This window comes from Melopsittacus undulatus, chromosome 4 (genome assembly GCF_012275295.1).
Source record: "Melopsittacus undulatus isolate bMelUnd1 chromosome 4, bMelUnd1.mat.Z, whole genome shotgun sequence".
NCBI classification, from domain to species: Eukaryota; Metazoa; Chordata; class Aves; order Psittaciformes; family Psittaculidae; genus Melopsittacus; species Melopsittacus undulatus.
Genome location: NC_047530.1, coordinates 73,396,727 through 73,412,468, shown reverse-complemented (window position 1 = coordinate 73,412,468; position 15,742 = coordinate 73,396,727). Strand labels below are relative to the sequence as shown.

At 44.4% G+C, this 15,742-nt stretch overlaps 1 protein-coding gene across 4 annotated transcripts in view; it reads right to left on the bottom strand.

The window, feature by feature from the left end:
* CACNB4 (calcium voltage-gated channel auxiliary subunit beta 4) overlaps nt 1–12,214 on the bottom strand; it is a 70,600-nt gene extending 58,386 nt beyond the window's left edge. For 3 of the 4 annotated variants that reach the window (XR_004549549.1, XR_004549548.1, XM_034061744.1), the window contains exon 1: nt 11,962–12,214. Coding sequence is in view for 2 of the 4 variants with exons in the window: in XM_034061744.1 (XP_033917635.1) it covers nt 11,962–12,006 (45 nt within the window). In the remaining 2 variants the exon portion in view is untranslated. The remainder of the gene's footprint in view (nt 1–11,961) is intronic. The other variant, XM_034061743.1, reaches the window with a different exon arrangement.
* Between the last annotated feature and the right edge of the window lie 3,528 nt (nt 12,215–15,742).

The window sequence follows — 15,742 nt, the reverse complement described above, 5'->3', positions numbered from 1 at the left end:
ATCACCACTAATTGTTCAGGAAAATAAAAATTTACCATGGTATCTCATGACCTATATCTCTTAGCAGAGACTAACTGATTGTTTGACAGAATATACCATTTCCCAGGCACGAGAGATCTGTTTTTCAGGGGATACACCAAGCACAGAAGGAATGTAGCTTAAAAAGAGTCATCACAAAATCCCACGTGAAAAGGATAAGTTTGTAAAGCAGAATAGGGGGTGTAACCATTAGAAACATTATTTTATTCATGGGGTTCTTACAATAAGAGATTAAAAGATTAAAGGTTCTGAGGAAGTCAAGTTTGAACAGGCCAGAGGTTTTCAGGTTGTACCTGACTCTGCAAGCAGGAAAGAGGAACAGGGAGGATGCCTTGGCCACCTCACCCTATAGACCATCCCATGGGGGGGAGAGGTGCAAAGTGCTCATTTATGGCCAAAATGGACACAACTACTGGAAAAAAAGAACCCTCCAGCGTCATACACACCAAGAGCACCCAGCACAGCATCTACAGCAACACATTTTCAAAGAAAACACGGCATTTATGATAATGTAATCACTGAGTGTGATGCCGTTGTACCAAGAACAAAAAGCCCACTGGAGGAAGCAGAAAGCACAAATGAGCTGAGCAGCAAGAGTTGATTTGTAGGGAAATGTCCCACCAAGGGTAAAAAAAAACAAGACAGGACTCAGAAAAAATGTATTTGGTATAAGCAGAATTCTCTCAAAATAGAAAGGCTTATGAAGTTTTATATGAAGTGTTAGCAGCTCGTTCAAACACGCACTTCACCACTTCAGTACTTAGCAAGATGATAGGGAGTATTTTTTCCTCATGATTTCTTCCATGTTGCTGTAATCAAATCACTGCCAGGCTGCATTCCCCATGTCAGTGAAACAGCACAATCAAACAACTCCATCTCTGTAACTTATATAGCCTTTGTACTACATTTTTAGGAAAAAAAAAACACAAAACAAACACAAAACCGACCACAAAACATAAGAGCAGCCTCTTTTCCCCCTCCCCCAGGGCTTTACTGCTTTTCTATGCGCTTGTGAAAACTAAAATTCCCACAGCCCTGAGGAGCAGAGTAGACCCTATAGCCCAACACTGCTCCTTCCGAGCCCTTTCCTGAAAACACTCAGAACCCTTTCTGACAAGGCTATCTTCAGAGAAAAACTGAATGCAGATCTACATCCTGAGCAGTGTATGTGCCGAATCAGGTACCACTGGCTTCTTCTAGCTCTCAGTGCTGGGTGGAAAAGCTTGCTCCCTCTGAGCATGCAGGTAATCCTCCAAACCAAAAACTGAGTTTACCTGATCAGCACCTTGGGGTAGGCAAAGATAAGATATGTGTGCACAAGAAAGAGTTAACAGAACTTGCAGTTGGGCAGAAATTCACCCCTTCTTGCCTCCCACTCTGCTCTAAAATTCCTCCTTCAATTTTCAAAGAGCAGTAGAACAGCTGAGGTTGGAAGGGACCTCCTGAGCCCAGCCTCCCATATATAATATGTATATACACATATGTATGTGTATATATAGACACAAACCCATCATCTGTTCAAAAAGAGTATATTAGGAACAGAGCCAAGTTAAAGAAAGCCAGAACCTTAGAGGAAGGGAAGGTAATGAAAGATGCAGGAGCAAGGAGGAGGAGAAGGAGGCCCAAAAGTTATATACATATGCTAAAACTACACTGCCTACCTATGCTTACCTTCTACTCTAGTCCACCCAGCTGTCCACAAATCTTCTCACTGCTCTCCTGTGTCTTTTTCCAGAAGAAAAAATCCCTTCTGATGCACAGTAACAGAGAAAGATGGGGACAATCAAGTGCTCCAGCACAGGAGCCAGTAAGCTTTAATGGGGCAAGGGAGCTCCAATCCAGTCTTTCTTTTCTTTGGTTTATGAAAGAAACAGTTAAAAGTTCCCTCTAAGCCATGCTTCCAAACAGTTTCATACATAGGTAATGCTACATTCTCATGAAAGGCATGCTAGGGCACAGGAAAAACAACAAGGTGCTTGCTGAGAGCCAGCATGGCTTCCACTAAGGGGAAATCCTGCCTGATCAATTTGGTGGCCTTCTATGATGGGGCTACTGAACTGATGGACAGGGGTAGAGCAGCTGATGTCATCTCCCTGGACTTGGGCAAAGCATGCAGCACTGTCCCACATGACATCCTTGTCTCTAAATTGCAGAGACATCAGTTTGATAGGTAGACCACTTGGTGGATAAAGAACTGGCTGGACGGATGCATGCAAAGAGTTGTGGTCAACAGCTCAATGTCCAGCTGGAGACCAGTAATGAGTGGTGTCCCTCAGGGATCGATGTTGGGACCGGTCTTGTTCAACATCTCTGTTGCTGACATGGACAGTGGGATTGAGTGCACCCTCAGCAAGTTTGCCGATGACACCAAGCTGTATGGTTCGGTTGATACGCTGGAGGGAAGGAATGCCATCCAGAGGGACCTTGACACGCTTGTGAGGTGGGCTGATGCCAACCTCATGAAGTTTAACCATGGCAAGTGCAAGGTCCTACACCTGGGTCAGAGCAATCCCAGGCACAGCTACAGGTTGGGCAGAGAAGAGATTCAGAGCAGCCCTGCGGAGAAGGACTTGGGGGTGTTGATTGATGAAAAAATGAACATGAGCTGGCTTCAGTGTGTGCTCGCAGCCCAGAAAGCCAACCGTATCTTGGGCTGCATTGAAAGGAGTGTGACCAGCAGGTCAAAGGAGGTGATCCTGACCCTCTACTCTGCTCTTGTGAGACCTCACTTGGAGTATTGTGTGCAGTTCTGGTATCCTCAACATAAAAAGCACACGGAACTGTTGGAACAAGTCCAGAGGAGGGCCACGAGAATGATCAGGGGACTGGAGCACCTCCTGTATGAAGACAGGCTGAGAAAGTTGGGGCTGTTGAGCCTGAAGAAGAGAAGGCTGCGTGGAGACTGCATAGCAGCCTTCCAGTATCTGAAGGGGGCCTACAGGGATGCTGGAGAGGAACTCTTAATTAGGGACTGTAGTGATAGGACAAGGGGTAACAGGTTAAAACTTAAAACAGCAGAGAAATTCTTTACTGTTAGGGTGGTGAGGTACTGGAATGGGTTGCCCAGGGAGGTTGTGAATGCTCCATCCCTGGCAGTGTTCAAGGCCAGGTTGGATGAAGCCCTGGGTGATATGGTTTAGTGTGAGCTGTCCCTGCCCATGGCAGGGGGTTGGAACTAGGTGATCTTAAGGTCCTTTCCAACCCTAACTATTCTATGATTCTACATCAGGAATGACCAGCAGGCAGCTGCATGCACAGGCCCATGACCTGAAAGATGTCATGAGTGAAGAGAACCAAGATGCCCACGAGCGATGGACCTCTCCTTCTAAAAGAGGAAAACTACCAGAGCAAAGACAAAGACTGTGCCTAGTAACAGACTGTTAACCTTGTCCCTGTGCTCCACACAGAAGCACAAATATATCGCACCTGAATGTATTTACATGTTGAAGGCATAGAAAGAAGGAGCAGACATAGTAAAACAAGACACTCAAGAACTGAAAACGGTTCACTGTTGGCATGAAAATCAGCAGCAAAGCACTGTGGAAAAAGACAAACCAGGATGTAACAGAATTTTGTAAGCAAATCTTGACATTCTGAAATGACATTCAGCTAAATGACATTCTGAAATTAATTACTGGATTCCAGATGACCACGAACAGCTGTCAGGCTTGTCCTGTTCATAAAGTAATTTGCATTAATTAATATGCTGAGCTTTAAAACCAGGCTCTACCATCTCTGTAAATGCTTACTCAACGGAAAAACAGCTAACGGCTCAGCATCTCACAAACAGAACATGTTTTAGGGAGATAGGAAAGCAAGCCATGACACCAACAAATCCTAGGTTAAGCTTCTCCCCTTGTTACTTATCATGCCTGTGATGTGTTCCTTCAGTGCCAAGAGCCACATCCCTCCCTCAGATGCTCTTGAGTGGCTTTTGCAGCATCTTCTTAAGCAGTGGGCAATTTTTAAAGCGCTCTGCAATCCAGGATCAGCACATTTGTGAGAAATCCTTCTCATTTTGGCTGCACTCCATGGTCATTCAAGGGTTCACCAGAAAGAATCCAAAAGCAGGAGTTAATTATACACTTTAGTTCTTCATAGGAGCCAACAATATTACTAAACACACACTATCCCAATCAGACAAGCTCTTACTTGCAGTTGAAGCTGAAAACATACAGAGTTAACTATTCCTTGTTATGTTTCTTTTGTTTAGATGAACTTTTTTTTTGCATTTTAATATATTTTTGTTGAAAAAAGTACTTCTATGGAAACAGCAGGCAGTAATTTACAAAAGCTACTTATGATTCTTACTGAAAGTTTTATTTGACTACCATACTATCAAATCACAGCATTGCCTTTCACAAACCAAAGATGTGAGTCGGACAGAAAACCATTTTTATGTGGGCACAAAAGATTGGACATGGTAAGAATAGCTGATGTTGTAGGAATGAAAGGACTTTGGGAATTTTAGTAGGAAAAACCTAAGCAAAAACACCCAAGCAAACCCCAAAACAGAAAACAAACTAACTTTCCAACAGCCCTTTACATAAAAGAAAAATGTTAGGCAGATGATGATTCATTAGCTGAAGCATTCTATTAAGAACTAATGGAAATGAAAACAGATTTGGAATTCTCAAAAACACACAAACGCTTTGACTGTGCAAAAGCCAAATCTCAATGAGAATTCAGAAGACATAATGAGCAGAGGATTATCTCTCTTTATCAGAAATTACTGACTGTGTTCCCAGTCAAGACAGACTTCAGTGCACACTTGAAACTACAAATCCTACATAAGCAAACAGCAACTAGATAACTGGTAGCAATTAGGCAAATGATCCTGGAATGACTAGGTCCTGACATTACTCATCCTTTTTGGATTAAACATCAGAAAACTTAACTAATTGAAATGGAAAAACAACAGCTATGCGTGACAAGAAGCCCAATGTCATCAACAAACCAACAGCACTGCAAACACTGTCCTCTTGGTTCACATATGCATCTACAGTCTCTCTGAAGAGTAACAAAAAGAAAATCCAATTGCCTCCTACTATCAGCCCCACAACACAGGGTCTTACGAGACCACCCATGCGCTGTTTTATGAAAGCAGACCTCCCAAAGAAGGACAACATCAGCAGCCTTCATCTCACTTCCCTTCATGTCACCCACCACAAGGAAAGCTCAACATCTCACAGGCAGTCTGTACGGCTGGGTACGCAGCACACTGCTGTGCAGTCTTACCCTACAATTAATTTTACCTATAAACCAAGCAAAAATTTTCCAAGTATGAAAACTCCTCTGTGCGCTGTAAAGCGGATCTGTATCACCAGGCTTTCCACCACCAGATAATCCAAGCATGCTGGAAAGAAGAAACTGCATTGATTCTCACTAGCAGCCTTCCCTCCTACCTGCAAAATTCACCAAGTCAGATAAAATGACAATCACATCTCAGCTACCAACTTTCAGTCTTCAGCTTGAAAATTTCAGAAGGGACCAGTAGAAATGATGCATCAAATAATCACTGAAATCCTTCAAACCCCACTGAAAGCCCCAGGTTTTATTTGACTGCTATGTGAAGCTACCTGCTTGGTCTCAGCTGCCCGTTGTACATGGACATTCTATAAAAGGAACAGGGCATTACAAACCTCACTCCAGCAGCTGGCTCTGGGATAGCAGAAAGAGCTGACAAACTCTACAGGCACAGAGAATTAATTTCACAAGAGAGTGTAAGCAAGTGCCTATGACAGCAGCACCCATGTATGAGCCCTGCAGGCATCACCCCTTCCCAGGACAGCTCATCTGGCACTGCACCTTTGAAAGGGGCATGAAACCAGAATACATCAGCTGCTGCTTCAAACATATTTGCTGTGTAAACAGTGGGCTGATGTTTTGGGCTGCAACTTCTGCATCGACCAGCACTTACCGCAAGCAATACTGAGGAACAGTTTACAAGTAAACAGAATGTAAAGCACAGGTCTTAAAAATTACACTAACTGGAAGAGCTTAGCAGAATAATCACCAAAGAGACAGGATGAAAAACACTTCTAAAGATACATTCTGTTTATTTCTTATTCTCAACCTACAACTACTAAGAAGATGTATAAAGCAAGCAGAGACCACCTTTCTTTCTCCTTTAAAGATCAGATACACACCTTACATAAATCAATATTTGAGCATGAACTTCCCTATCAAGGTCTGCTTTATTATAATCACATTTTTCTACTTGAGCAGCACACAAAGATCTCATCTCAGCTGCCATGAGAAAAAGTGTACACTAGAACAACAGAAGGAGTGACTGGTATGTGCAGAAATGTCACCAAACCAAAGTAAGGGAGGGGAGTACACTGTCCTCAAAATGTTGACACTGATCATCTGCATGGTGAATGAAATATGTTTACTTACTATTACCTCTTTCCTAAAAATTCTCAGCAATGCTCTCTCAAGAACTGTACACAGTAACTGGAGACAAAACCTACAAATGAGCATGTTTTTTTACACACACGTCACACCAAGCTTTTGTAGAGTGGAAGGAATGGCCAGTGCTATTGCCCTGTGACACAGTAGGCTCCTCTCTGGTTCCTCACATACATGTCAGGTTGTGCTAATACCACAGTCTGTATCACTGAGTACCAGTACACTGGACTCCAAGCAGTTTTCTACCCTCATGTATGACCTAAAGCCATTAACACTGCAGATGAAATTAAAACCTAGCACCACAAAGATCGCCAGTATGATAACACCATGTGCTGTAACGATATGCTATATACTGCATCACCAGCCACAGTTTCCCAACTCCCTGATACAGCCCTGATGTGCCCATGCAGAAACTGGCTACAGAGTCTAAGCAGGTTTATGCATATACAGTCCTCCTTACTGTCCTTTTTACAGTGAACTCTGAGCATGAGCCACCAAGGTCAGTTTCACTGGTGTTTAGCTCCTACAAACACCAAAGAACTTTCCGAATCTAAAATGCTTTTGTGGATCTGGGCATGAATCTAATTCTTCAAACACATTTATCTAATTCTTGGTGATAAAGAGTTTGAACTTGCACAGTAACTTTCACTGAAGCACATCATTCTGGCTTACAAACCAGCAAGGTCCTGCTTCTATGGTGTACTGAGAGCCCCCTCTAGCATCAGCAGTAGGAGGCAGGCTGCACATGCAGGGAAGAGAAGAGCCTTAGGGAAACCAGAGCAGGGTTAAATGCAGGCCAAATGGCTAAGAGAAGTCTAGAAAAGAAGGTGCATGTAAAGCTTAGGAGAAGGAGACTGCTGGAGAAAAAGCAAATAGGTAAAAGCAGTTAACAAAAAGACCTACTACAACAGAGAGGTAAGAAAAGACCACCTTTACCCCTCAATTTAGAGATCAGAGAGGTACCACACAGAGATCCAACCGATATTTAATCTCCCTACCAAAAAGACAGGCAGAAGACAAAGGCACAAATTAAATGCCATTTAAATTTCTTGAACACAAGGAGGAAGATGAACAGAATGGGAAACACTGGCATTAAGCACAAAGCCCTGCTGCACGGGTGCTGCAGGCTGTCACCAGTGACTGCTGAGTGGTGACATTGCACCCTTACTTCCATGCAGCCACCACGACGGCTGTGCAATTGTAGCTTCTTGCCTAGTTGGCTCCCCAGCCCTGCCCACAGCAGGCCCCTGCTGACCCCATGCCAGACCATCCCTCACTCTTGCTCCGCTCTCCTGCTTGACACACAGCCAAGCTAAACTTTGAAGCACCTATCCAAAGGCAGTTGTTCCCAACAGCCCTGATAATCAGTTCAAGTACAGAAGATAAAGCCTCTCACATGCTGACAACCATTAAACTTACACCTTGTGAGAAGTGAGGACAGCCATTTCACATGCTCAGTTGTTGCTCTCAAACAAGTGCTTTGGAGGTATAAATATAAACAATCTAATAGGAACAGTTCTGATAGTTTTGCAGGTGCAAAAAGGGTGACACTTACTTGCCACAAGTATCATTCCCAATCATTTGCTGGGGCTGAGAAGGACTCCTGCATTAGAGGTATTTGTTGCTACCTCCTGGTGACAAATTTTATCACCAAAATGCAGCTTTAATGGAAAAAGTAATTTTACAGAAAATGCAATTCGTTATGGGAAAGTTTCATGGAAGTTTGTTTCTGAAAAAGATGGCATCTTCACTGAAAACATAGAGCACTGGGAAATTCTGCACTGACATACGGAGCAGCATTCAGATCCTCCCCTGCCATAAACAGACACACACTAGATCCCAAGCATGTAGGTAAATCAATATTACTTGTTTACCCAATAGACCTCACTATCTTAAGCTTCCTGTGCTAAAGAGGTTTTATGGCCTCTTATATCGAGAATGTAAAACATACTTTCCTAAAGGGCAAACAAGCTTTCATTCCCAAAAGGGTGACCCTGTTTAGAACAAAGCACTAAAAACCCCTCCCCAAATCCCCAAATCACAGGGCAGGGCAACAAGCGAGACAAAAATCTTCATTGGGAAGATGTTTCTCTATATAGTCTTCCATCACCTGAAAGCCAGCATCTTCTGTGTTCACTACAAGGGTGCCTGTGCCTGCAAGAGTTGTTTTCTCCCGTATCTCTGAACCTCTTTTCTTCAACATTGCAACTACTTTTCATCTACAATCACTGGCAGTGTTTTTCAGCTTCAACAGTGTAATTTCCTTCCTCCAAAAAGCCTCACACTACCTAGTGCATCATCTACTTCATTAATCATCACTGCTGGTAATGGATTATAATACCCATGCACACACTCATTTCTTTACATATACATAGATCAAAATACACATTTTTGCATACATTTCGTACAAATGCACACATACAAACCCACTATAACAGCAGCCTCTATTACAAAAATCGCCTATATATATCTTCATTGTTAAAAAAATGTCATGCTTGTTCCCGGTTTTAACAGGAAAATCTCACCTGTGCACTTCTAGGGTATTCTCTGATCAGTTATCTGTACATTAACAGAAGAGATTAGGTATAAACTCAGTACATACAGCTTCCTTATCTTTAAATGTTGTGATTTCATACTGCCTTTCCAAAAGTAAGCACGTTTACTCTGTGTGCCATACACTAATCATTCACTTTTACCTTCAAAACAAATTCAAATTTGATACATACACATGGGTACAGGTTTAAAACACTTCACACGGATATTTGCAGTCACTGTGCCATTCAGCTGACTTCTAACTGTAATACTACCTAGGTTAGCTTAAAGCAGTTCAGAGACAGTACAGACACATCTATTTCAGTTCAGTGGAGGCTGCCAGGGGCTAACCCTTCATCACAACTGCTGCTCTTCTCCCTCCTTTCATCGATAAGACAGAGATTCACGGTGTTAACCTCAGCCCTCTACCTAGCCTCTTTACACTGCAAGAAAGGAGGGTGAATGGATTTTCATTTCAGCCCTATCATGATAGCTAGGCACAGCTTTATAAGATGCTACTGTACTAGAATGACTCTTTTTGATATAGTTTATTTTATGCTAGAAGCACTGCAAACAGCACAAGTCCTCGATCGCCTTTCCCTGTGGTTCAGGGAAGGAACAGGCACAGACTACACAAGCTTGTAGCTCCTTCAGTTCACTAGCTGCATGACATCTGGGTTAAGCCTTCCAGGTCCTAAGCCCCAGAACAGAGGCCTTTTCTTTAATCTTCACACACTCACAGTTACCTTCACTTAACCACAGGGAACCAGTATTCTAGCCTCAATTTGTTTTTCACTGTATTAATTCTGTTGGCTCTCTTTGGCTTTAAAGTAATACTCATGTGACCCATCACACTACCTGTTTGCCAGAATATTGTCTCAGCAGGCATATTCAATTAATGAGTCAGAATCCAAAATAATAAGGTGTAATGTTTTAAGCAAGTGATTCAGGAGCATAAAGTGAACACACTTGGGAATTTTGCCTACTTTGTGTCCGAGGCCTTGGGTTTACAGCCTCTAGCTCTTCCATGTGACTATGGGATCTAGATTGCTTTTAAGGTTTGATGGTTTGGGGTTTGTTTTTTTTAATTTTTTTTGTTAATGAAAGTTGTGATTCTCACATATTCCCACAATTCTGGAAGTTAGATCTATCAGAAACTATCTCAAGTAATGACTGTAAAATTACAAGAGCTGTAAACAGCATTGACATGAACTAGTTAAGAGGGTGTTAAGGAACCTGGAAATGACTTCCTCATCCCAGCCCTTCAAAGTAGACGGATAAAGACCTAGGTCTTTTCTCTGTTATTAACATGATTCTTAAAGTAAAAACCTTAACACAGAAGTTTGTTTAACAGGAAGGTTTCTGTTCTCCTTCTGTCATTAAAACTCTTTTTCCCAAATAATCTTCTTGAAAGAAATCAGTGGGCTTCACCAAAACACATGGAGTTAAGCATCTCAGAAGCACCCTTGAATCCCACTAGACATTTACCTGCATTTTCTAGTAAACTTTAAAATCTGGCTTGTACAGATAAAACATTTCTTCTGCAATAACCCCTACACAGCAAGTTAGCCTTCTCAGCCATGCTACAATACTTCTAAGTTGTCTTTTTAAAAGCTTATTTATACTCCATGGAAAGACCAGCACAAGACAGCCTCAGGACTATGAACAGTTCCCAAGAATTCACACTTTGCCTTAAAAATACCTGGTTTACATACAGACAGATCCAGCTTGATCATAAAGCACATCCCTAAAGGAACCAACACGTTCATATGCACTTGGCATGGCAGCTTGTAAGCAGCAGTGAAATAAAACACACAACAAATTAAAATACACATGCAAAAAAGGCAGGAATTTCTAAATTGACCCAAAGAAGCAGACTTTTGAAATAACCCAAACACGTAGTACTGAAGGATTCAAATACATAGGGATTCCTCTCAGCACGGTGCAACTGCATTAATTCATTTCAATTCTGCAGAGTTGTGATTCCTCTCCCTCCAAAATCAACGGATGCCAAAACAACTTGCTAGTACGTGAGGCAACACATTGACAGATTACACTTCCCAGTCCCAGACTGGTATGACCTTAGTGTTAGGCAAGGAAAAAAGCCTCATCTGAAGAGACATGGGAGCTTGTCCATCCTGCTGGGGATACCATATCATACAATACATACGTCTGCACTGACGCACACTCTGTTTTATGTTATAATCTGTGTATTTTACGAGCTGGCCACACCACCTTATGTAACAGACCCCTGTTTAATATGGAACAGCATGTTTCTCGCCGCGGCAATCCCAGCAGTTTCCCTTGCCCCCAGCAATTCTGCCCCGCCGGGCTCCTGCACAGCTACCGCTGCGAAGAGCCCACTTGGACAACCGCCGCCAGCCGTTCTGATTTGGGGCGTCGCGCCCCGACCGCGGTAACGGGGCCTCCGCGCTGCAAAAGAACCATTTTGTGAGGGATGTCACAGGCTCCCCAGCGAGGCTGGAGCGGGGAGCGGGGGGAAATGGTGGGGAAATAATTTCCCAACGATCGACGCGAGCCTGTCCCGGCTTCTTTTGGGAGACACCGGCACTGCCGCGCCGGTGGTGCCCCGGAGGCTCCTCCGCTTCATGACTCCACTCGGAAGGCGCCCGCGGTGACCGGCTGTCCAGGACCCGCGCCATGCAGATGGCAGCCGAGCAACTTCGTATGCTGTTGTGCCGCACATGCACCCAGCGCGGGGTTCACCAGCGGCTCTCCGCGCAGCGCTCACAAACCTCCCTCCGCCGGGCAAGAGCCGGCGCTGTCCGTGGCTGCGGAAGCTTAACCACGGTGACCGGCTACAAGCTTCCCCAGGACCCCGAAACACGGCTGCACCCCCACAAATTACGTAACAGAGGAGCATTTCGGGTGGCTCCGACAGGCACCTCCGGTTGCAAACCCGGGATGGGGTGTGTGGGTTTGCCCCCTCAGGATCCCAGCCCCGGCGGCGGCACTCACCGCCTCCGAGTCTTCAAATCCATGCAGGTACAAATTGTCGTACATGGAGGTCCGCTAAACGCCGGGCGCCTCTCCGGGTGCAGAACCGGCGCTGCGAGCGCCGCGGGGGGTGCCGAGCGGCAGAGGCCTGTGCGGCGGCGGCGGGGCCAAGCCTGCCCTCAGCGCTGCGGACACCCCAGCCGCGCGGCACCGCCTCCCGCGCCCACCGCCGCCGCAGGTGCCCCTGCCGGCGCCGCGCCACCCGCAGCCCCCCCACCGGCTTCCCGCCCGACGCAGCCCCCTCGCCGCGCCGCCGCGCACCATTGGCTGCGACGTTCCGCCGCCGCGCCACCATTGGCTGCGACGCGCGTCTGCGGCCGCCGCGCGGGGCTGCCCCCTGCCGGCCCCCTCACGGTGTTGAGGAACTACCTGCGGCCAGGCAGCCCGAGGAGGAGCCGAGGGGGCGCAAGGAACGGCCGCATGTTTCCTTTTTCCTTTCTTTCCTCCCTTCTTTCCAGCTCTCGCTTCACCACGAGGGTGCTGTTCTCACCCAGAGAACAGCAGTTCATTTTTGAGGAGAACCCCCCACACAACCCCTCCCCATCCCCAAGGGCTGGAAATGAGCAAACTAAAGACTGAAAATGAAAAGACTGTAAGTTCGAACCTTATTTACAGGTAAATTAAAAAGCAAATTTCTAAAATGCATCCTACTCAAGCTTTAAGACTGAGGTTTCTGGTTCCACACAGTGCTGACAGACAGGCAAACCTCGTTCTACAGGTGGAGAAACCGTGTCCAGAGAAACTGACTAACAGAGGCAGTCACACGGTGAGGAAACTGCAAAGCTGGCTCTCCACATCTATGTCTCTTGACTTCCTATCTTATACACTTAAACACTGAATGTTTCTCCTTGCAGTAAGCAAGTGTAACACTATAGATCTACATGATAAAAAAGTAAATAAATGAGAACTACAGAGAAATAATTTACAATTCCTATTTTAAATCTCATCTTCAATGCAATCTGACACAGCATCTCAGTGTTCACAAACACTTCTATTTGTCTTTTCCACTTGCTTCATCTACTATTCCTTCCAAAGGCTTAATTTAGTTCTGCGAAGTTACCGCTAATCACTTGGGAAGCATCCAACAAACGTGTAACAAAGCCAAAGGTGTTATATTCTCCCCAAATTCACAATTTCTTACAAATGTAAGCTCTATGAAAGATTCATAGAGCTGTGGTAAGTCTTATTCCCAGTTTACTACTTCTATGCTGTCGATGAACTCCTTGCTTCTATACATATAACGTCCTGTCTTGCAAGAGCTTATGTAACTACATACAGAGGAAGCACAGCCCTACTGATGAGCAAGAGACCAGCTGGCCAAGGGAGGTGATTCTGCCCCTCTGCTCCACTCTTGTGAGACTCCACCTGCCGTGCTGTGTTCAGCTCTTGAGCCCCCAACATAAGAAGGACATGGACCTGTCAGAGCAAGTCAAGAGGAAGCCAAGAAAGATGCTCAGGAAGGGCTGGAGTACCTCTCCTGTGGTTACAGGCTGAGAGACCTGAGCTTGTTCAGCCTGGAGAAAGCTCCAGGGAGACCTTAGAACAGCATCCAGTGCCTAAAGGGGCTGAAAAGGGGCTTTTTACAAGGGTGAGTAGGGATAGGATAAGGGGCAATGGCTTTAAACAGACAGGGGAGATTTATATTAGACGTTAGGAAGTTTTTCCCTGTGAGAGTGGTGAGGCACTGGCACAGGTTGCCCAGAGAAGCTGTGGCTGCCCCATCCTTGGCAGTGTTCAAGGCCAGGCTGGACAGGGCTTGGAGCAACCTGGTCTAGTGGAAGGTGTCCCTGCCTGTGGCAGGGGGATTGGAACTGGATGATCTTAAGGTCCTTTCCAACCCTAACTATTCTATGATTCTGTGATTCTATGATCTTTAAGGACCCTTCCAACCCAAACCATTATGTGATTCAGTGAAAGTTTGGGTCAATATTCTTCAGTGTTGAAGTGTTTTGGTTGGTTCTGGTTTTCATAACTGAGTACTCAGTCTATGAGATCTTCCAAGGAACAGCAAGATTGTCTCTGGCCCCATGCAGTGAGCTCATTGCCAGTGTTAAACCAACAAACAAAACACAAGTAGTTAATTAATCATAAACTTCTGATGGCTTTCAAGTAGTCTGTTTCAAACAGGACAGCACTTCTGTCAAACTGCTCCTGGTAGAATAGTTGTTCAGATGACAGAAACTATTTCAATGACTGATACTAACTTGCTCCTTCCTGGCCACCTCCACCAGGTGTGGAACAGCCCCAGAGACTGAGCAGCAGCTCCTTCTCCTGAGGGTTATCCTTCCAGTTACTACAGGGCTAGAAAACACAGCCAGCACAATTTTGGACACATCGTGGTGGTTTGAGAAGATGGTTCAGATGGAGGAGATTTCAGCTTCTAAGATTGTCTTTAAACTCTGTATACATGAGTTAACAGATCCATTTTTAGGGCCTGTGCTATGGAGCAGTTCTCCTCCCCAACTTGAAGATCCGTGATGTTACAAATTTAAAGAACTAAACACATTGTTGGTGGGAGACTATTCAAATTTAAAAAGAAGGAATTTCTAAGTGCAACATCAGAATCATTTGTTGATTCAAAATGAAAAAAGGGCATGAAATTGCAAGAAATAAAAGAAGTGTCTCAACCTCACATAAATTTGTAATGAAATAATTTAATTCATAAGTCAGGGGAATCGCTATTTGATTTCCAGTACTTCCATTTCACACTGTCTTTTTAAGACCTGGAGGTTATTAAAAATACGTATTTAATGACTCAACTTGAAAGGCTCCTAAAAGATGCTATAAAAATACACACAGTTCATTACACAGGGATTGTACTTGAAAAAGATATAAATGTAAGGGACAGTCACACAACAAGCATTTAGCTTAAGTTCCTAAAATGCAGTGCTCGGGGTGGTCAGTATGGCAGTGCTGCTCCCCAACACCTCCACAGGGCCACCAGTGCTGGGTCCTGTCCCTGTCCTTCCTGCCCACCAGTGACAGACATGGGGAGACTCAAAATGCATCCCCCTACAACAGAGCTAACCTCCGTGAGCCAAAATTTACACATCCAATGCCTTTTTTCATGATCTAAGTTGAAGAAAATTATTAGAAGAACCAAAAAATACCAAGGAGCCCCTGTAATATTGAATTTTCTCCAGCCATGCACCTAAAATGCAAATATACAAATACCTGCAATTTTGAGGAACCCTACATCAAAGACTATTTCAAATATTATGAAGTAATTTATCCAGGAAACATGCAACAGAAACCAACAGAGGGAGCACACCAAAGCAAGAGAGGAAGACATCCGTCTCTTTGGAATTTGTCTGAAAAATAATCAGGCTCCCCAAATATACTGAAGGAACAGGAGGCTTAGATGGAGCTCAGAAACAGGGAGCAAGGAAGGTTTGGTAGGGGAGGATATACAGGCGAAGGAAAATACCTCAAAATTCATCTTAGTACCAAGCCATTGCTATTCCAGTGTTACCTGTAACACAGGCATTTCTATATATGACTACCAGGCATTATGCAGTGAAAGCATTTTATGCTTTTACAGTGAGGGATACTGCGTTACCACAGATACACAGATGGTCATCTGTTGGCTTCCAGAAAGTCAAATCTCTTCGGTTTGCACTTACAGGATAGCTTAGCACAGTCCACATGGAGAGAGTACGATATGAGAAAGAGTAAAAAACTTAATCTTTTTTTGGTGAGCTTCCTGAGAAGTGGTTCAAAAGAACAAAAAACAACCCCACTG